This window comes from Convolutriloba macropyga, chromosome 1 (genome assembly GCF_964194025.1).
Source record: "Convolutriloba macropyga chromosome 1, txConMacr16.3, whole genome shotgun sequence".
Taxonomy (NCBI): Eukaryota; Metazoa; Xenacoelomorpha; order Acoela; family Convolutidae; genus Convolutriloba; species Convolutriloba macropyga.
Window position 1 is genome coordinate 33,156,926 of NC_134468.1, and position 27,550 is coordinate 33,184,475.

At 33.0% G+C, this 27,550-nt stretch overlaps 1 protein-coding gene across 1 annotated transcript in view; it reads right to left on the minus strand.

Annotated features, from left to right (window-relative positions):
- The window catches only part of LOC142338013 (multifunctional procollagen lysine hydroxylase and glycosyltransferase LH3-like), a 77,203-nt gene that overhangs the window by 30,981 nt on the left and 18,672 nt on the right, over positions 1-27,550 (minus strand). Inside the window, exons 6-10 of the mRNA XM_075387650.1 lie at positions 21,007-21,122; positions 20,331-20,585; positions 20,052-20,135; positions 19,422-19,556; positions 3,116-3,384 (exon numbers count right to left, since the gene is read on the minus strand). Of these exons, the coding sequence (XP_075243765.1) occupies positions 3,116-3,384; positions 19,422-19,556; positions 20,052-20,135; positions 20,331-20,585; positions 21,007-21,122 (859 nt within the window). The remainder of the gene's footprint in view (positions 1-3,115; positions 3,385-19,421; positions 19,557-20,051; positions 20,136-20,330; positions 20,586-21,006; positions 21,123-27,550) is intronic.

Sequence of the window (27,550 nt, forward strand, 5' to 3'; positions counted from 1 at the left end):
TCTCAAAATTGGAGAAACTAAAATCATCAAACATACTAAACAAAAAAATAACCATTGCTATAATTCTTGAAGATTTTACCCTGAAGGTCAGATTTGAACAAATATGTTTGATCAAAAAACTAAATCATGAAAGCAAAAGTGAATTTTGAATTCATTTGTAGTTCTATTGTCATTTTTCCAGCTTTAGAACTCTTGAAAACTATCTCATAACTACTAAAATTTTAAGGTGTGCTGTTGTTAAGAACTTTGGCATGTTACGTTTTATTTTTTGAAGCCTCTGTCTTTCATAAACTGTGGTTTGGCTTATTTATTCAGTTTTTGCCTCATTGTTGCCATTTTTGTGTGTCAACGATTCCAAAAACAGCATTCTAAAAACAGGTAATACCAATATTTTCATTATATGGTTGTAACTTTTTATGGTTCTTGGAAACTCGATGTAGGAACAAGAAAAGTCCGTATTGATTTCAACCTCTGGATTGCAATTCAAGAATTGCGCTGCTAAGTTGTTTTTTACTTCGGACACAAATGGTACCCGGGTTTGAAAATAGAATAGTGTGTTTAACTCATTTCTAAAAACTACATTATAAATCCCTGAAATATTATTTTTCTATGTTTCTAAGGCCTTTAGAATAGTGTGTTTAACTCATTTCTAAAAACTACATGATAAATCTGTCAAATATGTGTCTAAGGTGGTTAGAAGGGGGGCAATAATAGCTGCTGGTGCAAGCATATTTTTTGGGGAAATGGTATTTCTACGGGTGAGGTAGGTAAAATGAGAGGCGTTGGAAGTAAACCGTGGGCTGTCAATGAACTGACGTTATGTCCTCAATCAAACTCAAGTTAGTGAGACTAACTGTCTTTTTCTGTGAAAGATAAGTCGACACAACTACTCTTTAGATTTCAGATCAAATGCGTGAACAAAGCAACCAATTTTAAAACATAGCCAAATAATGTCGGTCAAAATGCTCTCTAACAACTGGCGAGCAGAGTAGTTGTCTTCGATTTTGCTTAGTGAGGCTACCTTAAGCTTGAGTGGAGGAAGTGAGGGGGTAGAAAAAAGATTGACTGGGTTGGGGTTGAGGGGGAGGGAGGTGGAGAAAAGTGAGGGATGTAGGCACAGTGGGGTTGAGGGGGAGGGAGGTGGAGAAAAGTGAGGGATGTAGGCACAGTGGGGTGTGAGGAGGGTCTGGAGAAAACGATCAAGTGAAAAATCCGATTAAAAAACCACAACTACTATGACTGCTAGTTCATACGAGAGAAATTAAAAGTAAATAATAAGCGATAGAAGAGCCAATTCTCCTGCAAAAAAGCTTAAGGGCATAAATAATTCTCTCAGGGTGGTTAACTGTTTCAATCTCATCCCCGGGTTGGTCCCTATTCCGGCGGCTATTTAACGGCAATTTTCCGGCTATGTTTATATGTCTGATTCCATTGCAAATGGAGGGTGAAACAAGATGAGTACTGAGTTGCTCATGAATAAAATTTCAAGCAATTATGGTAGCCGTATGTTTTTATGCATCGTTTTTGCTTCTTTTAACTACCGTGGGAGGATGATTGGTACGATATTTTACGGCGATTTTCCGGCTATGTTCATATTTCTGATTCCAGATGCGAATGGGGAGTGGAACAAGATCAGTACAGAGTTGCTCTTGGATAAAATATTAAGCATTATTGTAGCCTCGTGTCTTTTTTATCCAACATTTTCGCTTCTTTTAACTTTCCTGGGATGCTTGTTGGTACTTAAAGACTTTTACTGCAGAAGGAGAATTGGCTTTTCTATAGTTCATTTTTTATTTTAAACTCTGCAAAAACTCCAGCTTTAGAGTTCGAACCATCGGCTTCCAGGGTAGCAGTCTGTCATCTAAATCATTAAGATACAACGGATTTGCTCAGCCGTTCACAATCACTTTATATTAGCAAAAAACAATGATAGCAATTGAGATCACTCAAAATTGAAGTGAAGCGTGAAAAAGTTACTTGTGGAGTCAAAGAATAATCTAGAGTGACAGCGCGAAAGCGATCCAACTAAAGCAAGACACACGTTTATAATAACTGCTTCAAACAAAGTAGCAAAATTGTTTAGATATCAAATGAAATTACTGCATAGTTCCTGTTAATCCTCGATACAGAGCCCTTGAGACCAGTCATTAATCAGACTAAGGGCAAAAAATCACTAATAATTCAAAAAATACAACTATTCATTATTTGAACACAATTATGACCTTTTTAAAACACTAGTTAGGAAAATAAAAAAAAAACATTAAAAAGGAGTCAAATTGGACCACGTGCAAAAAAAAACCGGATCTTTTCCGTTTGTGCCCCCCCAGTACGTTATGCTCCCCCCAGTGACAGAGCACGTGTCATTACATAGTAAATCGTTATGTAAAAATATTGCACGTGCGTCTGGGGGTTGCAAATAATATGCACCCACTAAGCTGGGGGGGCACAAACGGAAAAGATCCAAAAAACCCTCTTCTCAAAAACAAAAATTAGCTCAAACACAAATTTCTCGCTCCAATTTAAGTGTAACTGGAAGTGTGAACAGATCATAAGAAAAGACAGCGCACCAATACAAACCAAAGCCTTTGGACTTCAAAAAAGGAGAGCGCCTACTTAATAGCTTTTGAGAGGCTAACGGCAGCTATGAATCTGCAAACCAATCCTCACAGATCACCGTCAAGTGGCGTTTTTTATATAGTGTAGGTTTCCAGTGACAATTGACGTATGTAATTCTGAGCCTCCGGCAAATTTACAGATGTGAAAATGAACACATGAATAAATGACAACACTTACGCTGGTACCAAATCGGCAGAAACTCAGAAATCAATGACCTCCTTCAACCCCACTGAGATTTACTCAAAAAAGCTGCGTGAATAACAAACACAACGTGGGCCAGGATATTGCTCATTTTCTTTCTTAACAATAAATTTACGTCAAAATTTAGCCTGTTTTTTTTCAGACATGAATTTCAGTCAATTAAGCGTTTGAACGAGGTAACATTACAAAGAATTGCATTTAGAATTTCAAAATCTCTCAAAATCTTCTAACAAACAATGATTGTCAGCGGTCCATGTGTACATCGAAACCATGACATTTTTTATCAAAATTTTCTTACTGTTTAGATGTTGCGAGCAAAAAGAGCAGCTTCATGTTTGAGATGGCCATAATTGGGTCCAGTACCACGACATGAGTCACCGTATTCTTAAATTCCTCGCTGCTAGTTAACGCTTCCATTACACCCACCACTTTCTCTTTGTATTTACATCGTTCATTTTCGAGACAGAAATCACTGTTGTCATGGATCGTTAATCTTAAATCTCCGTTGACTTCCTTAATTGAACTGACTTTATTTTCTATCGAAGACCTTTGAGCTTCAGATGCGTCCTGTAAACATTAAAAAAAAAACGTACAATTAAACTCTACGCTTCAACGTCTGCACCTTTTACATCACCAGCGTCCAATTGCAAGGAATATGATTGCAAGTAATGTGTACACAGCTACCCTTGGCTCACCGGACACAGAGAGAAACGCAAACACGTAAAAAAAACACGCTATTTTACACAAAATCATAAACATATCGAGCAGATTGTCGGATAATTGACGCCATTGATTCCCATAACCCCATTATCAATAAGCATTAGAGATTGTAACTAAGACTTATAAGAACAAAGTTCAAGTAGCGGATACCTAAAAATGTGCATTATGGGTTTATCCCGTTTCTATTCTTATTTTCGTTTTTATGGTTCAATTTAGGTTGCTTTGCTGAGCAATTGCTGCTTAAAAACGCATTGAGTAGAATGAGCGAAGAACAAAACTAGCCTACAAAAGTCATGATTTCACGGAAAATTTTGAACAAGCTATAGCTAATGGTAAAACGAAACAATTTATATTGGACGAAGTAAAAAACAGCCGGAATCGACACGAAGTAAAACTTAACTTATTTAATTATTTAATTATTTAAGTAAAACTTAACTTAACTTACTTAACTTATTCCTAACCAACCATTATTTAATTAAAATAAATTCATTATACCATTCAAACTGAAACAACAAATTATAAGCGAAAGAACGAATTAGGGTATTATTCTCCTGGAAATACTTTTTGTTAAGCTCCAACTCCAAAACATTGTTTATAATGGATTATTTTATATGAAATAATTGTGTTAAACAACTGAATATCAAAAAATATAACAAAAATCCGTTAAACTTTTTAAAAATATTCTCTAAAAAATAAACACTTCCCGCTTATTAACTAAGCACCCACACGATTCCCTAACGCACTGGACAACAGTTAAAACATTAGCAAGGAGTAATAACTACGAAAACTGCAGACTCATTAATTTATTTTACGGAAAATATGTGCTATCAAACCTTCAATTGTTTTGACCTAGTAACGATACCAGCAATCCTATTTGAACAATTAACATAAAAAACATTCTAAGGTGCCGAAAAACAGAAGAATTGGGAACAAAAATTTCAAAAAGAACCAATAAGCAAAAAAAATTGAGATCTAGCGTATTTTCAACTAAAACAAACATAAATTGATATAAAGGAAAAGAAAGAGGAAATCACGAAAACCAAAAAATAATACCAACCAAAATAATTACCCCAAACAAAAACAAGAAAAAGAACATAACCGCTAAAAAGCCTCTAAAACTGCGAAATATTCAAAGTGGGAAAAAAATCGAAATGCTCCCAACCGTACAGCTATCAGTTAAAATAGTGCAGGCAAATCATTTAAGCCGAAAAAGTAAAAAAAATAAAAAGCTTAAAAAGAGCCGCAAGTGATCAGAACTTTTGTTCGCTGAGCAAAAAATATTTTCAGACTGCTAGACCTACCTTTCTCGCACTCTCAAAATGGCGACAAGAAAGAAAAGTCACACCACACCCGCTTCTGTCCTCCCTTCAATTAGAACGTTTGACCTACAAACTTGTAATCACGTGCGGCATTCGCTTTTACATCCTGGATTAAATACACTCTAAATTCTTATGTTCACATATACTCTTCTTCCAGTCGTAAAACAAATTAGGGCCGCTGTAAAAGCCGACTGAGAAAATGAGGGCGACCACTGAAAACAGGAAAAAACTTTAAATTCAGTAAAATCAATCAAATAAAAAATATAGACATACACAGCAGATTGCCGGAAAAAAAGCCGCCGTTGATTCCAATAAGCATGATTGCGATTGAAAGAATAAAAGATACTGAAAAATAAAAGATTTTGGTACAAAAAACATTTTTTAAGTCCGATTTATTTTGATGGCATTTCGTAGTTGAACATACTCATGTTTCTTAGAGAGAGGCTATAGGGGCTACTATCAATACCAATGAGCATCAGAGATGGTAACTAAGACTTATAGAAACGACGTTCAAATAGCGGGCATCTAAAATTGGGCTTTATGGGTTTATCCCGTTTCTATTTTTGACTTCAATTTTTTATACTGACTCGGTTCATTTTGAATTGCCTTGCTGAGCAACTGATGCAGAATGAAATCACTTTTAGCAGAATGAGAGAAGAGAAACTAGCCTAGAGAAGTCAAAAGATTTCACGCAAAATGTTGAAAAAGCGGTAAAATGAGGTAAAGCGAAACATTTTTGTGATCGACGAAGTAAGAAACAAAAATAGGAGCGCTATAATAGCCGGCTGAGAAGATGAGGGCGGCTATAAAAAATACTCTATTTGACAAAAAAAGCAGCAATAAGGGCTAAATATATTTCGCGACTCAGTTAGGTAAACATGACTTTTTTGGACCAAATTATAAAAACAGAAAAAAACAAGTAGTAACGGCAATAAAACTGTTTCTACCAAAACCTGAAGCACATCCTGAAAAAAAAAATTAATTATAAGAACAAAACTTTCCATTAACATCTTTTACACCTTTATCACAAATGGATCAATGACTATTTTATCTTTTTCCTTTGTATTTATCTTTTGCCTATCACTTTCAATACCACAATCGGGTTTGTAACCAACGTATAGTTCACACTTAACATTTTTGTTTAAAAAACCTTAGCTTTAAAGTGACCTGCATATGTAACAAAATTAGGTATTTTATATTTCATGTTATCTATACCAAAGTTTCTGAAAAACAAAATTACTCTCAGAATTAGTATAACGTAGGCTTTATCTTCAAATAGGTTTAAGTAATCATATATTGCTCGAAAAAAATTCTGACAGTTCTCTATAATTACAAATCCTATGTAATTGAATTTGTTAAATTTAATATTACCTCTGTTTTATGTACTGCTACCAATGCCTCATCGAATAGTGCACTAAACTTGAATTAATAATCTTAACTTACTTTATATATCTATACACGTCAATGACTATTTGTACATACTGTCTATTGTATATTTCCTCAATAGTTTTAACATAGAATCCACTATTGATTAATTTGAAGAATGCACTGCCAACTTTATCATCCTTAGCTTTAGCTTTTATTTTTTGAGAATTAACTAAATGTAAGGTCTGAGCCATTTACACTTCTTTTATCACTCAAATTGTCTTTTATCTAATGTTTAACCTTAACCCATGATCCAAATAACAATCCAACATTTCACCATCAATTACAATTATACTTATTTGTATGTCTCATTTTTTTGCAATTGGTTCGTAATTAGTAGAAATTATTATTCTTTGGCATTGAGTAATTTGTTTTTATACCAGCTGTTGCTTCTTCTGGATAATCTTCCAGTCCATTATATTCAGCATCAATTTAATTATTCACACATTTAAATTGAAAACCACCCAATACTGATGATATTCCGCCTCTAATGCCGCTTTGAATTGTATCATAGCTATGAACTGCATCTTCTTCGTAACATTTGATTTTTTGGTATAATTTAAACCATGTCAAACGTGATATTGAATATGTATAAAATGGATCAATTCCATATTGTTCTAAATACGAAGATCTAAACTTTTCAAACCTATTAATCATTAACAACACATCAGTTTTACAAAATACCGTTAGATAATCAACAATCTGCAGCAATTCATACTTTTTTAATCCTTAGAGCTGTTTTTTTACTATTCGCTACTTATATAACTTTGTTTCAATTTTGAATAGAAGTGTTCTTTACTCGGTAAACTAGTCTAGTAGAGCCTATGTATACTGCGAAACCTTTCCTTAGGAAATAAATCTTCATTTCTTCTAAAATTATGAACATGTAGCATAACTTGATGTTAAGTTATATCATCGGGACTAAGTGGAAGAAAATAACCTTGTAATTCAATTTTGTAATCATTGCTGTCGTCTGTAATTCACTATTTATCATATTTAAATCTACAGTTGTATTACACAACCTAAAGGTAGTGCAATTGTGCATAATTTTTCTTGGTTATAAATAGGCAATAAATAATTAACTTTACCAAAAGAATTATAGTTAAAAGCAAGATTTATGGTAGTTAAATCTTCACAATTGAATATTGGATCGTTACAAAAATTACCAACGGTTGTCATATGATTATATTTTATCTTCAGTTCGAAATTATACGTATCTTCTATTGTATGTTCGCCAATTTAATCTCCTCTCCAATCTATCACCATATTCTACCCTGTGTTCTTTTGTGTTAATGTGCTTAAAGCTATCATCGCATAGCATTATCCATCTTAAAACACCCGCTCTTATCTTTATGTTCTTAAGTTCCGGTTTCATCATTATCCTGAGTTCGATCTTGAGATAAATTGATTCTGAGCCTGAGATTGGATCCTGGTCCGTACTCCAGCTTGGTCTCCAGATGGAGTTTTATCTCGAAATGGAACCTTTCTCTGAACTCGGCTAAAATTCATTGCTGTTTGTTTGTTTGTTTCAAAAGGAATACCTATAAAATCTTCTTTATTTCAATCTCACATTCATTACATTTAGACTTTTTGGTACCTACAATTTCAGTGAAATCAGACCCATTTTTACACTGTGTGAATGTGATTCATTTTTAAATGCTTAGTACAATCTTATCAAATTCATTACATATAGTACAATACATAATCTCTTAATTCAGATTACATATAATTACCAGCTTCGAAAGCACTATTCTTTTGTTGCCATAAAAGCATCATTAAATATATTATCAACACTCCAAAATTTTTATTCTTTCTTTTAACTTGCAGCTGATCGATTGCGTCTAGCTAAATTCTTACTTAAAACTTCAAGATTGCATAAAATACAAGTACCACTATTGGCAGCGTCATTATCAATTTTGTTTGTACGGACAAATTTCAAATTTTCTTAAAACGAACTTCAATTAAATAAATTGCGATTGTAATAACTGTATAAACGTTAAGAATGTTTATATGGTCCATAGTTCTGTCATATCAGCCACAATACTGATAAGTTACTTAAAAGATTTCGTTAACCACCTCACTAAGCATTAAAATAACCCAAATATATATTAAACTTGTGATATGAGAAAATCTAAAAACGAATAACATATAAAAAAATTTAGAAAAAAAGTGTAGACTAGGTGCTGACCTTAATAGCTATTGAATTAAAAACAACAGACGAAAGGTTCGAGGAAAAGTTAAAGAAATAAATTATTAAGACATTTAAAAAATGAAGATAAAGAACAAACGTTAATCTGAAAAGTAAAACAACAGAAACAGATTAGAAAACAATTAGGACAACACGAGTAGCAAGGAAACATATTAAAATGTTGAAAATATCAAAAGGAACTATAACGAGCAAAAATTAACCGAAGGACAACTAGAAAACTTTGTTTTTAAATAGCGTAAATAAGTAAACAGCTACTAGCCAAGTTTTAATTAGTCTGCAAATAACAAAGTTTTGAAGAGAAAAAATAACACCACTATATAAAGATGAAACGCGGTCTGCTGATTTAATTGATAAGACATCTTCAGGTAAATACAATGAAAACTATAAACAATACAGTAACAGATATATATATATATATATATATATATATATATATAAAATCTATAAATATATATATATATATATATATATATATATATATATACATATAAAATTTATATATATATATATACACACACATATATATATATATATATATATATATACATGCTTGAGCTATACCTTAAAAGAATAAAACAGGTTATCAATTACCAATGCTTTTGACATAACATTAGGCGAAAGGGTAACTAAAAAGTTATCGGTTCAAACATTAATTAAAAATCACGACCTTAAAATTAGCAAATTGAAGTGACTTACAAGCTGTGCTCATAGAACGATTCGTAAGGACATCGCTACATAAAATCGATGAATCAATGTTTACTATAGGTCAAGGTAAATCTTTTGATTGATGCGATGGTGACATGTAGCAATGATATTCATTCTACAATAAATTTGACTCCAGTTGATGCTTCTAAGAGCCTTGAAAAAATAACTCTAACTTCACTCCTGACCACAAGCTCCAAACTGAAAAATGGCGACCATGTTATAGAGAAAATAAATGTTAAATCTTTCCAAAGGATAAATTCCGGGCCAATTAATTTTACGATTTTGTCCAAAATAGCGGAGTTTTGTTTCGAATCAACGAGGTTGTAGCTTGACAAATTACGGTTTTGACTACGGCTATGCCCACGACATGGATTATAGTAAATAATACAAACATAGCCGGCAGATTGCCGAAAAATGGCAGCGATAGACGTTTGTGGCGTTACATGAATTGAAACAACTATAGAAATAAAATATATAGATCGACCACCAGTCCTTTAATAGACTTTTTGGGTTAGCTTCGGACTGTCATTTTTATGCGACACATAAGCTCTATAAGGAGAAAACCCAAATAGGGCTTTTCAAAATTAGGATCTTTTCCGTTTGTGCCCCCTCAGCTTATTGGGCGCATATTATTTGCACCCCCCAGTTGCACGTGCAATATTTGGGGGGGGGGGGGGGCACAAACGTAAAAGATCCCAAAATTAATATTCGAAATCAAAAACTCAAGATTCTAATATTCAAGAATTAGGGCATATGTTTGGCACTACTTAGATGCACACTATTGACTTTTAATACGTAAATGTTCATAAAATTTAAAGTTTCATAAGTGGGCTCAGAAGTCATTTTTTTGAGTGAGGTAAGTCATTGAAAAAGTCAATTCCAAGAAGTAAAAAAACATAGAAGGACAAGTCCTGAAATACAACCCAAGTAATTGAATGAAAGACAGACCTAATGAACCTGACCAGCAGATCAATTGAACAATCCCAGCCAACAAGACAAAATCTCAAATGTTGAGAAACTAAAAGAATCAAACAAACTAACAAAAAAAAAACGATCATTGCTAAAACCCTTGAAGCTTTTAACTTGAAGGCTATAAATGACTCATTTCAAAATACTCATTAACTCACGCAAAAACCTTGAAGGAGATGAATCTGCCACTAAAAGTAGATGAACTGGACAAATATGACAAAGGCATGAAGAAACTGAGAAGAGAAAATTTAAAGAAAATTTCCAAAAATAGGGCTCTAAAAAAGGTCAAAACATTGGACTCTGGAGTTCTGTTTTGTAAACCGTCTACAACATTTAAAAAGTTTCGTTGGCCAGTAAAGATAGTTAAACTCAGAGAATGACAAAAAAATGAAAAATTTTTTGATAACAATCGAAAATTCTAAATTGCAAGCTTTATTTAAAAAAATCCCTACAATTGCAAAATTAAAAAATTGGAAACTATTTTATTGCCCCTAGAAACTATGTAGTAACATACTATCAAGCCCTATAGGAGGTTCCCTGGCCACTGAATAAAAATTTAAAGAAAAATTGCATCTTTATCAAAAAAAATTGATAAAAGATATTAAAATGTTGAATACAATTCCATGGCCAAAAAATATTTCAGTAAACTGTTAGCAAACCCTAGATGAGGCATCTTGTTCCCTGGGGCTGGAGAACTTGAATAATGACAATAAATGTCAGAAAATTTGAAAAAAAACCAAGTTTGCTTTAAAAAAAATTGGTGAAATTCATGAAGTTAAAATGTTTAAAACCACTTCATTACCACTAGAAACTATGCAACAACCAATTATTAAACGCCAGAGGAGCTTTTTTGACATCAAAGTCTGAAACAACTCAAAAAATGACAAACATTTTCAAAACAATTTGAAAAAATTAGTATAAAATTACCGTGTTAATGTTTGGAGTAGCAATAGATATAGCGCTTTAAGTGGCCGTAAAAAGCAATTACGTCTTGCAAAGGACCTTTATCAACTTTAAAAAACCTCAATTTCAGACTGGTCTAACAAAAAATCCAAAAAATGACGAAAAAGTGCTAAAAGTTTCTATTATTTTAGGCTCGAAAACTCTCAAAAATGACCTTTTAACCTTGAATTGCGGCCTTCCCAGTAGCTTCACCACTCTGAGTACTTGAGGGTCTACTAAGCACGGAACTCTAATGAAACTTGATGCCCGCTGAGCTTTACCTGTGTATCCAGTTTTGAAAGCTCAAAGTCATGAAAACAGGTGTGAAAACATCTTACAAAAATAAAAAAAAGACAGAGCACCAATACAATCCAATTCTTGGATTGTAAAAAAAATTAGGAGCGCTATAATATCCTCCTAGAATTGAGGACGCGGCTATTAAACAAGCAAAAATGAGAAGCTAAGTTAAGTAATGAAAGAATGGATGGTTTAATTTATTGTTTGAAAGATTTCAATAAAAATCTGAATGATCAATTAAAATTATGTGGTGCTTCAGATAATTCAATTGATAATAGAATGTGAAGTTCATAAATCTTGGTTTTACAATGGTTACAGAATACCATAAATTGATATAATCTTATTGGAAGAGCAAAGCCATTTTATATTTAAAATGAAAAGTTAAACAGAGGTGAAAATAACTGTTTTGAATGCAATGACAGTGGAATTGGTAATGAAAAGCTTCAATCATTATAATATTTAACAAGGAAAAATGATTACATATAGTGTGTTTAGAAACGAACACTTCAATGGCTATTGTGTAAAAAAGCAACACATCCTTTAAAAGTCTGCAATACAACCTTGTGATGTAGCAATAATAAAAAATTAGACTATAATAAAAATAATAAAATAAAATAATAAACATACCCGGCAGATTGCCGGAAAATAGCCGCCGTTGATTCCAATAAGCATGATTGGGATTGAACGAATAGAATATATTGAAAAAAAAAAGATTTCTGTACAAAAATATTTTTTAAGTCCGATTTATTTTGATGGCATTTCGTAGTTGAACATACTTCTGTTTCTTAGAGAGAGGCTACATGGGCTACTATCAACACCAATAAGCATTAGAGGTGGTAACTAAGACTTATAGGAACGAATTTCAAATAGCGGGCATCTAAAATTGGGCTTTATGGGTTTATCCCGTTTCTATTTCTGACTTCAATTTTTTATACCGACTCTTTTCATTTTGAATTGCTTTGCTTAGCAATGATGTTCAAATCCACTTTTAGCAGAATGAGTGAAGAAAGAAACTGGCCTAGAGAAGTCAAAAAGATTTCACGCAAAATGTCGAAAAAGCGGCAAAATGGTAAAGCGAAAAAAAGTTTGACGAAGTAAAAAAAAAAACATAGCAGGACAAGTCCTGAAATACAATTCAAAGAATTGAATGAAAAACTTAAAAGTACTCTAATTGACAAGCAGATCAATTGGAAAAAAGCCAGCCAAAACACAAACAAAATCATATTAAAAAATTGAGAAATTAAAACAATCAAACCAACTAAACAAAAACATACTCATTACCAAAACTCTTGAAGCTTTTTTCCCTTAGGCAAAAATTCATCCCTTTAAAAATACATGTTTCAAAAATATGTTGAAGAACATATTTTGTTTTTGAAATCGGTCCAGTATTATATCTGCATGACCTGAAAAAATTCATTGGCCCTTGAAGATCGATTTACTCAAAAATGACCGAAAAATAGAAAAAATGAAATCGATTGCAAAATTTAATCAAATTTTACTGAAAATTGCGCTATTAATATTTTCAGAATCATTTCTATGTCTCTAGAGGCTATCCATTGACCCAATTACAAGCATTAAAAAATTCATTGGCTCAAACATCGATAGGCAATAATTTTTAGAAAAAATCTCAAAATTTCAAAAAATAGAAATTCGTTCTTAAAATGTTCAAAATCGTTCAATTGCCCCCTAGCAGCTGTCTAATAACCGTTTTATCAAACCCTGGATGAGGTTAGCTGGCTACTGAGGCAAGAAAAACTGAATAAAAAACAAACCTTTTGAAAAAACTTGAAAAAAATAGCAATTTTTATCAAAAAACTTCTAAAATTAAAGCTAAATTGTTGATAACAAAACTATTGAAGCCAACAACCATTCAGTAACTTTTAATCAGACAGTGGAATAGGTTTTCTGGCATTTGAAAATAGACAAATATCAAAAATTAACAAAAATTTAGGAAACCTTGAAAAAATTGCAAATTTTATATGAAAAAAAAAAAACACATTTTGAGACATTAAAATGTTGAAAACTAATTCATTATTACTAGAAAACATGCAGTGCTCTATTCTCAAACCACAAAGGAAATTTCCTGGCCCCTGAAGCAGAAAAAACTCAAAAAATGACAAACTATTTCAAAAAACTTGAAAAAAAATGCAAAAATTAGTATCATTTTGCATGTTTGTATTTGTAGGTCCAAAACATATAGCTCATTAAATGGTCATAACAAGTTATTTTGGCTCACAAAAAGCCTTCATTCTTTTTCAAAAACTTCAACGTAAGACTAAAACAAAAAAATCAAAAAAATTACAAAAAACATGAAAAATTGCAACATTTTGGAGCCCAAAAATACCTAAAAATGACCTTTTAACCTTTAATTAAGGCCATTCCAGCAGCTGCACTACTCTAAGCACTTGATGGGCTACTGAAGCTCACTTTGGGCCTCTAATGAAACTTAATGCCCGCTGGGCTTTACCTGTTTATCCCGTTTTGAAAGATCAAAGTCATTGAAAAATGTGTGAACATATCTTAAAAAAAAAAACACAGCGCCCCAATACAATTCAAATTCTTTGAATTGTAATACGAGCGCAATAACAGCCGGCTGAGAAGATGAGGGCGGCTATTAACAATAACAAATAACAAATAACAATAATAAAAAAATAAACTTGTAGGCAATGTAGTATTAGTAAGAAAAAAGATTTTCATTAACAGAAGCCGACATGTATAGCTTTATCGAAAGAAAATATTCACTTGATTTATGTACTAAAGAGGTAACTGTAAATAAAGTGAATGAAGATATTAAAATAAAGCATGATTAAAACATAAATAGGGGTAACCGATTATTATAAGTGCTGTTCCAGATCAACCACATGTTGTACAGCTAACTCTGACAAATCGAAATCAGGATTCGAACGCAAATCGTTTTTAAAAACGGGATCCAATTGGAATCCGAATCAATAAGCATTCCGAAAACCCGTCAGCAGTTGAATCAGATAATATTGATAGTGACAAAGAGATTAATATTGGCGTTTTGGTTCTAAAAAAAGAAAGGACAAAAACATAAGAACATTATGACAGATCATGTTCTAAAACGATTAAAATCGGGTTCCCCATCGGAACCTGTACTGAAATATTAGTGTTTGAAAAGTTTTCGATTTTCGTCATATTCAGCGGCAGGTGGGACTGGTCACAATTTTACCTAGAATCATTCAGAACTAGGAACTAACCTGGTCTACATCATTCGATGTAGCATTGGTAGCAGAGGCAATGTTAAAGTAGTCAAATTAAATTACATAGGATTTGTTAATAAAGAAAGAGCTAAGAAATTTATTCATGAAGCAATATACGATTTCTTTGAACATAATTTAGAGTTAAGAATACATTACACTGACACTATATTTTTCAATATTAAAATTCCAAAGGTAGCACAATTGAGTTATTGAGTAACACTCAGTTGGCTAAAAAGACACATGAAATACCTAAACGTTACTACAGAAGCATGTCTCCTAAAAGTTAAGGTTTTTTGCTGAAAAATTGGGGTAAACCGCAAGCTGGGAACAAAATCCATAGCGAGAAAAAACTCGGAGGAATTATCAAATCGACAACATACAATCAGATTTCTGATGATTAAGGATGCATTTTTTAGAATAAGGTAGGTACGTACCTGATTATAGTACGGAAAGTAATAACCAAGTAAATAAACACGAAAAAATATTTAGAAGCTATTGATCCAGTTGGCGACAAAGGTCTAAAAAATTTTAATGGAAATTTTAATTTCTAATGTTAAAATAACTGTTTTGAATGCAATGACAGTGGAATTGGTAATAAAAAGCTTTAATCATTATAGTATTTAAAAAGGAAAAAGGATTACATATAGTGTGTTTAGAAAAAGAACACTTCAATGGCTATTGTGTAAAAAAATGCAACACTTCCTTTAAAAGTCTGCAATACAACTTGTGATGTAGCATTAATAACAAATAATTAGATTATAAAATTTGTAGGTAATGTAATATTAGTAAGAAAAAAAAGATTTTCATCCACAGAAGCCGGCATCTATAGCTTTTTCGAAAAACAATAATGACTTGATTTATGTAGTAAAGAAGTATCTTTAAATAAAGTGAATGAAGATATTAAAATAAAGCATCATGAAAACATAAATAGGGGTATCCGATTATTATAAGTGCTGTTCCAGATCAACCACATGTTGTACAGCTAACTCTGACAAATCGAAATCAGGATCCGAACGCAAATCATTTTTAAAAACGGGATCCAAATCTTTTCAAAATTGGGATCCGAAACAATAAGCATTCCGAAAACCCGTCAGCAGTTGAATCAGATAATATTGATGGTGACAAACAGATTAATATTGGAGTTTTGATTCTAAATAAAATAAAGAAAGGACAACAACATAAGAACAATATGCCAGATCATGTTCTAAACCGATTAAAATTGGGTTCCCGACCGGAACCTGAACTGAAATATTAGTTTTTGAAGTGTTTTCGATTTTCGTCATATTAATCGGCAGGTGGGACTGGTGACCAATTTCTCCTACAATTATTCAGACTTAGGCCTACAGCATTCGATGTGGCATTGGTAGCAGAGGTTATGTTAAGGTAGTCAAATTAAATTACATAGGATTTGTTAAGAAAAAGCTAAGAATTTTATTAATGAAGCAATACATGATTTTTTTTAACCTAATTTAGAGTTAAGACTACATTACACTGACACTATTTTTAATATTAAAATTCCAAAGGTAGCACAATTGAGTTATTGAGTAACACTCAGTTGAGTAAAATGACACATGAAACACCTAAATGTTATTACAGAAGCATGTCTCCTAAAAGTTAAGGTTTTTTGCTGAAAAATTGGGGTAAACCGCAAGCTGGGAACAAAATCCATAGCGAGAAAAAACTCGGAGGAATTATCAAATCGACAACATACAATCAGATTTCTGATGATTAAGGATGCATTTTTTAGAATAAGGTAAGTACGTACCTGATTATAGTACGGAAAAAAATAACCAAGTAAATAAACGAGAAAAAATTTTTATAAGCTATTGATCCAGTTGGCGACAAAGGTCTCAAAAATTTTAATGGAAATTTTAATTTCTAATGTTAAAATAACTGTTTTGAATGCAATGACAGTGGAATTGGTAATATAAAGCTTTAATCATTATAGTATTTAAAAAGGAAAAAGGATTAGATATAGTGTGTTTAGAAATAGAACACTTCAATGGCTATTGTGTAAAAAAAATGCAACACATCCTTTAAAAGTCTGCAATACAACTTGTGATGTAGCATTAATAACAAATAATTAGATTAGAAAATTCGTAGGTATTTTAATATTGGTAAGAAAAAAAAAGATTTTCATCCACAGAAGCTGGCATCTATAGCTTTTTCGAAAAAAAATATTGACTTAATTTATGTACAAAAGAAGTAACTTTAAATCAAGTGAATGAAGATAAAGTAAAGCATCATGAAAACATAAATAGGGGTATCCGATTTTTACAAGTGCTGTTCCAGATCAACCACATGTTGTACAGCTAACTCTGACAAATCGAAGTCAGGATCCGAACGCAAATCATTTTTAAAAACCGGATCCAATTCTTTTTAAAATTGGGATCCGAAACAGTAAGCATTCCGAAAACCCGTCAGCAGTTGAATCAGATAATATTGATAGTGACAAACAGATTAATATTGGAGTTTTGATTCTAAATAAATTAAAGAAAGGACAAAAACATAAGAACATTATGTCAGATCATCTTCTAAACCGATTAAATATGGGTTCCCGACCGGAACCTGAACTGAAATACTGGTTTTTGAAGTGTTTTCGATGTTCGTCATATTAATCGACGGGTGGGACTGGTGGCCAATTTCCCTAGAATCATACAGACCTAGGAATTACCTGACCTACAGCAATCGATGTGGCATTGGTAGCAGAGGTAAAGTGGTCTAATTAAATTACGTAGGATCCCTTAATAAAGAAAGAGCTGAGAAATTTATTCATGAAGCAATATATGATTTCTTTGAACCTTATTTAGAGTTAAGACTACAATACACTGACACTTTATTTTTTTGATATTAAAATTCCAAAGGTAGCACAATTGGGTTATTGAGTAACACTCAGTTGGCTAAAAAGACACATGAAATACCTAAACGTTACTACAGAAGCATGTCTCCTAAAAGTTAAGGTTTTTTGCTGAAAAATTGGGGTAAACCGCAAGCTGGGAACAAAATCCATAGCCAGAAAAAACTGGAGGAATAACCAAATGGACAACAAATAATCAGATTACTGCTGTCTAAGGATGCATTTTTTTTAAGAATAAGGTAAGTATGTACCTAATTATAGTACTGAAAGTAAGAATCAAGTAAAAACACAAGAAAAAAATTAAAAGCTATTGATACATTTGGTGACAAAGGTCTAAAAAAAGTAAATGGAAACTTTAATTTCTAATGTCTTTATAACTTACGGTTTTGAAAATAAAATTTTTTTCAGAACCGTAAGTTCACCTATAGGTTGAGCTTCTGGTAAACAAGCTTTGGTTTTTTACTGTTCATACAATATAGCTTTTTTTCGGGTCAATTCAGAGAAAGCCCCTCCCCTAAAAGGGTAGTCGGTCAACTCGGGGGCAGCAAGTCAACTCCTATGTGTATTTATAAATTCTGACAGTAGTCAAAAATTGAAGCATCAGATGCAAAGGATAAAGAAAATAAAGCATCAGCTTATAATTATGCACTGCATGCGTCTCTGGCTCTGGTACGCTAGAAGTAATGTGAACATGCCCACAATGGTGACAGAAAAACATAACCGACTAACGTCGCTCGAATTGTTTTCAAACGAACGGTGAGCGGTTGGCGTCGATAGTCCAGCTGGAACTTAGAGATGTTAGCATTGAGGGGGATGGATTAGCAAGGAGCGATGGGGTGAGTGGGGGGATGTTAACTACGGCGGGGGGGGGGGGACTTTCCAGATTTAGGAATCGCCCGCCCTTCACACCATGAAACTTTTAGCGTCAAAACAGTTTTGGTCAATCGCATTCTTACAGAGTAGTAAGACGTAAGGTTATAAGAGATCTTAATGCCTTCCGAATTTTACCTGTTTATCCCGTTTTTGAGGACGAAAAGCCAAATGGGACAGACGAAAAATCGGTCCAGCGAAAAATTGCATAAAAAACTTCCACAGGACTAATCTAATTGCTACAAATTTCATTTGAGAGCAATTAAACAAAAAAGCGCTATTTTAGTAGAAAAAGAAAAGTTAGCCCCTATTGCTGTTTTAATGATTTTGCCCAAAAAGCGGAGTTTTCAGTATTTTGTTTCCAAACAGTTTTTTAGCCTTTATTACTGTTTCTCTATTTTACCCAAAATAGCGTAATTTTCTATTTTCTATTTAAAGACTTGCAGATTTTACTGTTTTTTAGTGATTTTATCCAAAATGTCGTACTTTGTGTTTCTCTCAGTCTCCGCTGAGCCCAGGGTAGCCGGGTACACATTATAATTGCATCCTTAAAATTAGTCCTTCATTGACATCCTTCTCGTTGGCACTAGGAAGAGAACACCACGGGAAAAATCCACCTAATTTTAAATAGGAGATAAATCCGCTCGAAAATAAAACCCCAACATTTGAATTTTGGTCGCGATAAGCTGTTTGCTGTGATAGTTTCCCATGGGCCGCAAGGCATGTCCAAACGAGGTAAATGACAGCTCGATAGTTAATGGGGGTTTATTTCCTATTTAAAATTATCTGGGGAGTTTTCTCCGAAACCGCGCTAATTTGTTTTACAGACAGATAACATTGCTTTCGCTAAAAGCTTAAGTTGCAAAATTACTTTGATCAGAATATAATTAATGTAAACAGCTGGCATCAAAAATGAAGTTGAAACTGAAACTACATCTACATCAGTTGTATGTGTAGCGTATCTGCTCCTACGTAATAAACCTAATATTGATAAGCTGTCATGCGGTTCAGACAATAAAATTTCTTTCCTAAGAGTTAGTCAAATGATAGGAGCGGTGCCAATAACTTACGCTAAGAAACAGGTTGAAGTGAACTTTCTTCTGCGGGTACTCTTGAGTCAAAATACCCTCCAACACTTGGTCCATAAAAGGCACAGGTTCCTCTATCACCGTCACCACCTCCAGGTTAGGTAGTGACTCGTCCTCCTAAAAATTATTTTTCAATCTACTTCATAGATGAAATCTGAACAAAGTCTCCTTCGCAATCTTTTTAGGAAACGGCGAACAATTTTCACAGCTGGGTATTTAAAAATTTAGCGAAGAAATAAAAATATCCGGCTAAAATAGGTAACTCTACACAGCTATCGCTTTCGTGCCAATAAAGAGCGCAGAGCCCAATGTTTGTCGAATCACCCTTAAACGGCCCACCTTTTCTACCCCAAAATAATAAACTGACTATTAATAAATTAGCTGCTACTAGATAGAAGCAGGTATTTTGCAACTGCTATCATTAATTGGGTTTGAGGAAAATCAATTTTCCAGTTGAAATTTCCAGATATATATCTAAATTTACATTTAAGTTTCAGATCAAATTTTTCCTAATATACCACGGTTCAATTATTGAAATAAACAGCATAGTTTCAATAGAGATACATGCTGATGCTTTGATAAGGCACAAACATGGCAATGTATATTACAAACCAATATGTTCGCCGGTAGATTGTCGGAGTTTGGGACATCCTCTTGTGGTACCAGGTAGTTCACCAGAAAGAAGTTCAAGTTTTTCTGTAACAAAAGGATCAAAAGTCAGCTGTGTCCCAATATAGTTTACATATTTCTTGATCGTACACATCAACTCATGGATGCATGCGATCATGAAAGTGAAATAAAATAAACAAGTCGCTTTCAAGTATAAAAAATTTTAATTAATTTATTTTTACAAACGTACGGAAACATCCGTCTAGAAGTTCAAAAAGTTACCTTTGATGGACCATTAGCATGCAAAACGAGGGGTCGAGTTTTCGTCACGTTATTCCATAGCGAAATTGCAACAATCTCGTTGTCGTCTCCGTCGAAATTTGTATCACCTTCACTGTAATCATCAGCTTCGCTTCCTTCCTCGGCACTCTTCTGAAGATGACGTCGTGTCTTGCTCTTCAGTATTACGTGTTTAGCAGCTCCATTCAGGTTTTGGAAGATGTTCGCATTTGAGTCAAGTGCCACAGAAAAGGTCTTCTACAAAAAAAAAACAGTTAATTACGTCACAATCGATCGATCTATGAGAAATTCCACCTCTGCACAAGGTTCCCAGACAAAATCATCAAAAATTCGAGGAGAATTCAAATCGAATTCAAACATCTAAACTAACATTCTATATATTTGCAATAATCTGATCGAACCATCTCACCACATTCAATTTTTGAGGAACATTGTGATGCAATATCAAAATCTTTCAGAATTTCTTGGGTTTATTGCAACAAGAACTCGTATACAAGTACATTCTCTGATGTGTGAAAAAACAGTCAAGAGAAATTAAAATAATGGATGCCTATAATAACAATGCAAAATGACACAAAAAAACTGAATCCGACTAAGATTAATGAATCCGCAGCTACAAAAAATCAACTTCTTCTTAAGCAACGTCCAAACAAATAACCTTTTGCAAAGTTTCCAGGTACAGATGAGTGAGAAAGAGTTGGTCATCAGCATGGTCATCCAGTGATTCAACTCCAGACAGGAGCTCCAAAAGCACTGATAACTTCCCAATAAACCCTGCGAAATACAACAACGCTAAGATCTCGATCTCAAATCTAATATTCAAGAAAGAATTCAGGCAACAAACTGCCAAGAAGCCAAGGTCAGACCATATTAGAAAGCACCCCCAACCTCTTCTGAAAAGATCTAAGTAGCTATTTAAAATTTTCGGTTCTTTAGTCCAAGTATAGTAATGAAAAATTATAATCACTCTCGTGTATGACTAGAAAAATGAAAAGCCAGCCAGAATACTGATCTTAAATATCTAGGATACAAACCACATCGTGGCTGAGCCAGTACGTTCTTTAATTTGCTAACTAATACCTTTATGCTACGGAATAAGACTCAAATCTACAGACGCAATGCATTAGACACAATGTTTTCAGAGTGAAGTTGGCAAGTTAAGAATGTCATATAGAAAAGTTTGAAACAGACTTTGCAACAGAAGAGATAGAACGCAATAATAGAAAGAACAAATTAATGGTGAGTTGTTTGGTTCCCGTGTTTCTGAAGCAAATACAAAATTGTTCAATTTCTGCAAATAAAAACATAGCTAGCAGATTGCCAGAAAATAGCCGCAATAGATTCGTAGATCGCCAGTCTAAAAAAATAGTAAAAAAGACACACCATAAAAATTCGTCTTTTCATTGAAGGCCGATATGTTATATTTTGAGTAAAAATCTAAATAAGTTTTGGTGCGTTTTTGACCTTATCTCTTTGAATTAAAGTAAATAAAAGTCAATTTCAAAGTGAGGAAGTCATTTTTGAGAGTGAGGTAAGTCAAGTGTGACCAAAAATTTAATCACGCGAATGAACAAAAAACTCGCTCCACTAAGAGCGAAAAATGACGTCACGCATGCAATTCAGTTGAAATTGCATGAACGAATGAACAAAAAGTGGCTGTGACGTCATATGGTCGTAACAAAAATCATGACGACGAAATAAAAAAACATAGCAGGACAAGTCATGACACACAGTTCAAAGAATTTTCATTGACTAAACAAAAAACTAGACCTAGAAAGGACTATGAATGGATTGGGAAAACCATTTAGAAAAAAATCCGATCCAAAAAATCGAAAAAACAGAAAAAATCAAAGTGAAATTGCCGCATGTGAACAAAAAACCACTAGCGAGAAAGCGAATTTTTGTTCAAACACCGTTTTCTCACTCTACTTTAAATTTAGAGCGAAAAAATTTCACGCCGCAAAACCACTCGCTTTTTCGCTCCACTTCCTGTTTCGGCGTGACCAAAATCACTACTCCGATTTGACTTCAAAAATCATGAAAATGTGTGAACAGATCTTAAAAAAAAAAGACAGCGCCCCAATACAATTCAAATTCTTTGAATTGTAAAAAACCAAGAGAAGGCCAATAATAGCACCAGCTATCGCTGTGCGGCTATTAAAGACTTACTGTAAAAAAATACCAAATTAAAGCTAAGCATTTTTCGAATTAAACGATTCGTTCAGGCCATTTACGATTGACCTGAACTAGTGAATTCAGCGTCTTCCCACCACAAAGACAAAAACAACGAGACTAACTACATTGAGCTGATGTTAAAGAAACTCCCAAAACCTCAGAAATTTTCTGCTGAATTTATATCTAACGAAATACTAGTCAAATATCTTGATACAGATTCGCTTGTATCCAAACAGCCAACATAAACGCTAGGTGGAGGTAGGAAGACACGCAAAAATGCATTTTTTTTAAAAAAAAAATTAAACTTAAATCGCAATGGTTTAAATGAAATGTGATGGAAAAACGATTGTTGTATTTTATTTGGCAAATAAAAATTTCGCGAAAGAAAAATCTTTTGAAAATAAAGATTTTGAAATGTGGAACTGTTGAAAAATTTTGTTCCTTTTGACGATGAGAAGTTTGATAATTGCTTAGCTATCAATATTTCTGTGCTTCAAAAGAAAAATCGTGAATTTCTTAATTTAAAATGGGGAATTGGCAACATTTTTCATGAGGGACATGATTTTAAAATGTATGTGAAGAGAAAAACGTTACTCCCACCGTTCAATTCATCTAATTTCCGTTCTTTCAACATCTTATGTAAACAAAGCACGAAAAGATCAGAAGCTTTAAAACTTTAAGGCTCTTTTTCTTGGAGAAAAAAAATAAAAATTTCTTCAAGGAGTGCTTCAGTTTTTCGAGAGATTAAATTTCATTAAATACTAGTTATGTATCTCTCCAAAACGATATCAATCTGGCGAATTTGATTTAAGAAAAAAAACAGTCAGGGTAGAATGAAGTTCATCGCCCAAATAAATGTCGAGGTTTAGAACAATAACCTTTGCACGTCAATATAACAAATTATTTTCGTGACAACTATGGAGTTGAAAAATGGCGAACATGGCGGAAACTTACCTGCACAAAATTAAAACAGTTTTCATTACCTGATAATGCGTAAAAATTAATTAATTGAAAAAATCATGCTGGACCAGCTTAAAACATACCCGGCAGATTGCCGGAAAATAGCCGCCGTTGATTCCAATAAGCATGATTGGGATTGAAAAAATAGAAGATATTAAAAAAAAAAGATTTTTGTACAAAAACATTTTTTAAGTCCGATTTATTTTGATGGCATTTCGTAGTTGAACATAACGTACTTCTGTTTCTTAGAGAGAGGCTACAGGGACTACTATCAATGCCAATAAGCATTAGAGATGGTAACTAAGACTTATAGGAACGACGTTCAAATAGCGGGCATCTAAAATTGGGCTTTATGGGTTTATCCCGTTTCTACTTCTGACTTCAATTTTTTATACTGACTCTGTTCATTTTGAATTGCTTTGCTGAGCAACTGATGTTCAAAATCACTTTTAGCAGAAATGAGAGAAAAGAGAAACTAGCCTAGAGAAGTCAAAAAGATATCACGCAAAATGTTGAAAAAGCGGCAAAATGAAGTAAAGCGAAACATTTTTTCATTCGACGAAGTAAAAAAACATAGCAGGACAAGTCCTGACGTACAATTCAAAGAATTCTCATTGATTTAACAAACAACTAGACCTAAAACGGACAATGAGTGAATTGGGAAAACCATTTCTAAAAAAATCAGATGAAAAAAAAAACAAAAAAAAAAAAAACAGAAAATCAATGTCAAAATGCTGCTACGGAGAACAAAAAACCACTAGTGAGATATGTAATTTTGATTCTAACAAAAAACTAGGTCCAGAATGAGCTGTTAATGGATTGGGAAAACTATTTAGAAAAAATCCGATCCAAGAAATCGAAAAAACAGTAAAAATCAGAGTGAAATTGCCGAATGTGAACAAAAAACCACTACCGAGAAACCGAATTTTTGTTCAAACACCGTTTTCTCACTCTACTTTAAAATTAGAGCGAAAAAAATGCACGCCGCAAAACCACTCGTTCGTTTTTTCGCTCCATTTCCTGTTTCGGCGTGACCAAAATCACCACTCCAATTTGACTTCAAAAATCATAAAAATGTGTGAACAGATCTTAAAAAAAAGACAGCGCCCCAATACAATTCAAATTCTTTGAATTGTAAAAAAAAGGAGCGCTATAATAGCCGGCTGAGAAGATGAGGGCGGACATCAATTCAAATCAAGATGCAGTAATTTTGAGGAGCCTAACAGTTTAAGCATACGAGTTTATGGAAAATAAAACTTTCAAGATTTACGGTTGAAAACATTCTCCAGAGAAACTATTCACTTAGAATGAAAATACACAGAAGAGAAACAATGCCCTCCACAATTGCATGTAGCCATAGGTACAATTCTTATTTTTCCGAACCCATTTGTGGGGAGAGGAACTATATACTCAATGGGTTTTTTGTTCAGACAATTTTGGCCGATCGATATATTCATCGTAGACGAGTGGAATCATTAAAAAGCTCGTCCAGCATAGAGTTTGAATCTAATAAGATTTTTTTAATTTCACGATTTTTGAGGAGTTATCGAAATTTTGTGTGATCACGTCACTTTCGGCATGATTTCATTCACTTTTTTCAATTTAAGATTTTTTCTATAAAACTGTCAATTCAAAATCATATTTAACGCTATTAATGAAGCAAAATTGTGACTCTTACAGACGAAGGTCCAAAAAAATGGGTAGGTTTCGTCTCATAGGGAAGATTACTAAAAAAAATAGATTTATCTTTGAGAGCTGATATTTTAAAAACCATTTCATTTTTTTCACTTTTTTCAAGTCAATTAGAGACTAGTCACTTTTCAAATCAAAGTTCTGTTTATAACAAAACTCATTTACAAAATTGCTCTTGAATGACTAATGGGAGCTCTAATCAATTGCAGCCTGCTTCAGTCGGGGGGGGGGGTGGGACTAAGAAGTTCTATAGTGGGCTTCAAATAACCACATTAGAGGTTAACACATATACCACTATTGAGATTTAAAGTTTAAAAATGACACCGGTTTTGGCGCACATTTAATTTGACTTTTAGTATTAAATTGGCGCCAATTGAGTTCAGCTGCTTGAAATTGTGATGAGAGAGAATTTTAGATCACGCGAAATCCAAAAAGTCAAGGTCGTAAAAGTCACTAGAAAAGTTAAAATTGTCAAGCGAAAATTTTGCATAAAAAAGACACACACGTTTACAATAATTACGTTCAAGGGCAATTAATAACTTTCATAGCAAATCAATAATTCGTTTTAAAGGAATCGCTCATTATTTTTTTATCTCTCCGACTCGTGAGTTTTCGTAATTTTTGTTGAAATTTAGATATTCTTTTTGAGACATTTATAAAAAATTTTGTAGTCCTGTGACCTAGACTCGTTAGTGCAAAAGGCTTCTTAAAGAGCAGTAAGTGAACCTATGCAGTAATTTGAGCAGACAGCTAATGGCTCTTCAGACTTTAAAAATAATTTTTCGAAAAACTTTTTTGAACGTTAACCTATTTTAAACTTGTTTCTGTGAACTGTAAGTCAGACTCACCATTGACGGGACCTCCTTCCTTTCTACTGCAACCAAGACTAATCTGGTTAGCGGTTTTATCTTTAATTATTGTCTTTATGACTGATGCCAGAATTTTATAATTTTTTTTGAATTTTTTTCATATTTTTGGATCCTTTTAAAAACTTTTAATATACCATTGAAAGAGAGAAAATTTTCAAAAGATCATATTCCATTTATGTTAATAAATTATTTAAAAAAGTTTTTAATGAATAGTTCACTTTTCTATGGTTTCGACACTTTTTCATTTTTTTTTCAATTTGCTGTTTTTTAATCTTTATGTAGTCGTAAAGGGCTGCGAGGTCTCATAAGCCTCTACTTGGGTGTTGAACGAATGAAGTTACTCAATGCAGTAAGATTAGAGCAAATACTTGAAGTTTATGATATTATTTGTTTTGAAACATTTTAGTTTTTTGGTTCCTGTTGTTATATTTGTCAACTTGTATCTAATTGTCATCATTGAGGGCCCCTCCACCTCCTTGTAATTCGAATATTAAAGTGGCTATTGATAATACTTCGGAACTGCTGTTTTTGTTGAACAGAATGCATTTTTGTCAGTGGTCAATATTTGTCCTCTTTCTTCTTTAAGCACATTCGCGTAATAACAGATCCCATTCAATTTCAAGTGAGGCCCAAATGAACATACTTTTTCTTTCAGCAGAGTTTTAACTGAAATGAATCATCAACATTTGAAGTAAAAAAAACAAATTCAGATAGCTGCGAAAGATTTTAATGGCTTCAATAATTTGTGTTTTCGCAAATTACTTGTAATTTTTTTTAAATTTTTCTTCATATTTAGTCCGTTTCTGTTGCTTAATCTAGCCAACGAAAGAGTCTATTAGTTTTGTAATAACTTTTTAGTAAATTCTCGAAAAATTTTGTTAAAATCTAATGGTTCTTAAGACGTTTGTAAATATTTGGGTTTAAAAATATTGGTTGATTATTGAATTTCGCCTCATTATTGCTTTTTTGTCAACTTGTTACATAGTCTCATTAATATAAAGTCACATCTACTTTGTAGTAACAAAAAAATAACTTTGTGTAGTTAAGAGAGGTTTCATCTGATTGTATTTTGACGTTGTTATAAGGTGCTTTTAAATTGAGATGTTGAATTTTTGTTTTTTTCTTTTTGCTTATTTTGTTGTTTATTTTTTCTCCCGTAGTCTTATTAATGGTGTGCGATCTTGTGAGCGCTATAATGAGGCATGACATTATGTAATTGATTTACTAGTTTGTGTAACGATTTTTTTTAAAACTCAAAGATCTATATTTGATCATCTCTTCATTTGTTTGACAGTTATATCAAAAATGTGAAAGAGCGCGGATAGGAGCATCATGTGCGAAAGCACATTAACGAGCCTCCTTGTTATTATCACAAGTTTTTCATAACGAATTTTGTTCATAAACGAAAAAATTAGGTACTGAAAATTTCAATGAAATTTTGCAAATCACTCCGAAAAACAAACTGATTAATGAGCTTATTACTTTAAAAAAAGATATGCCCATATT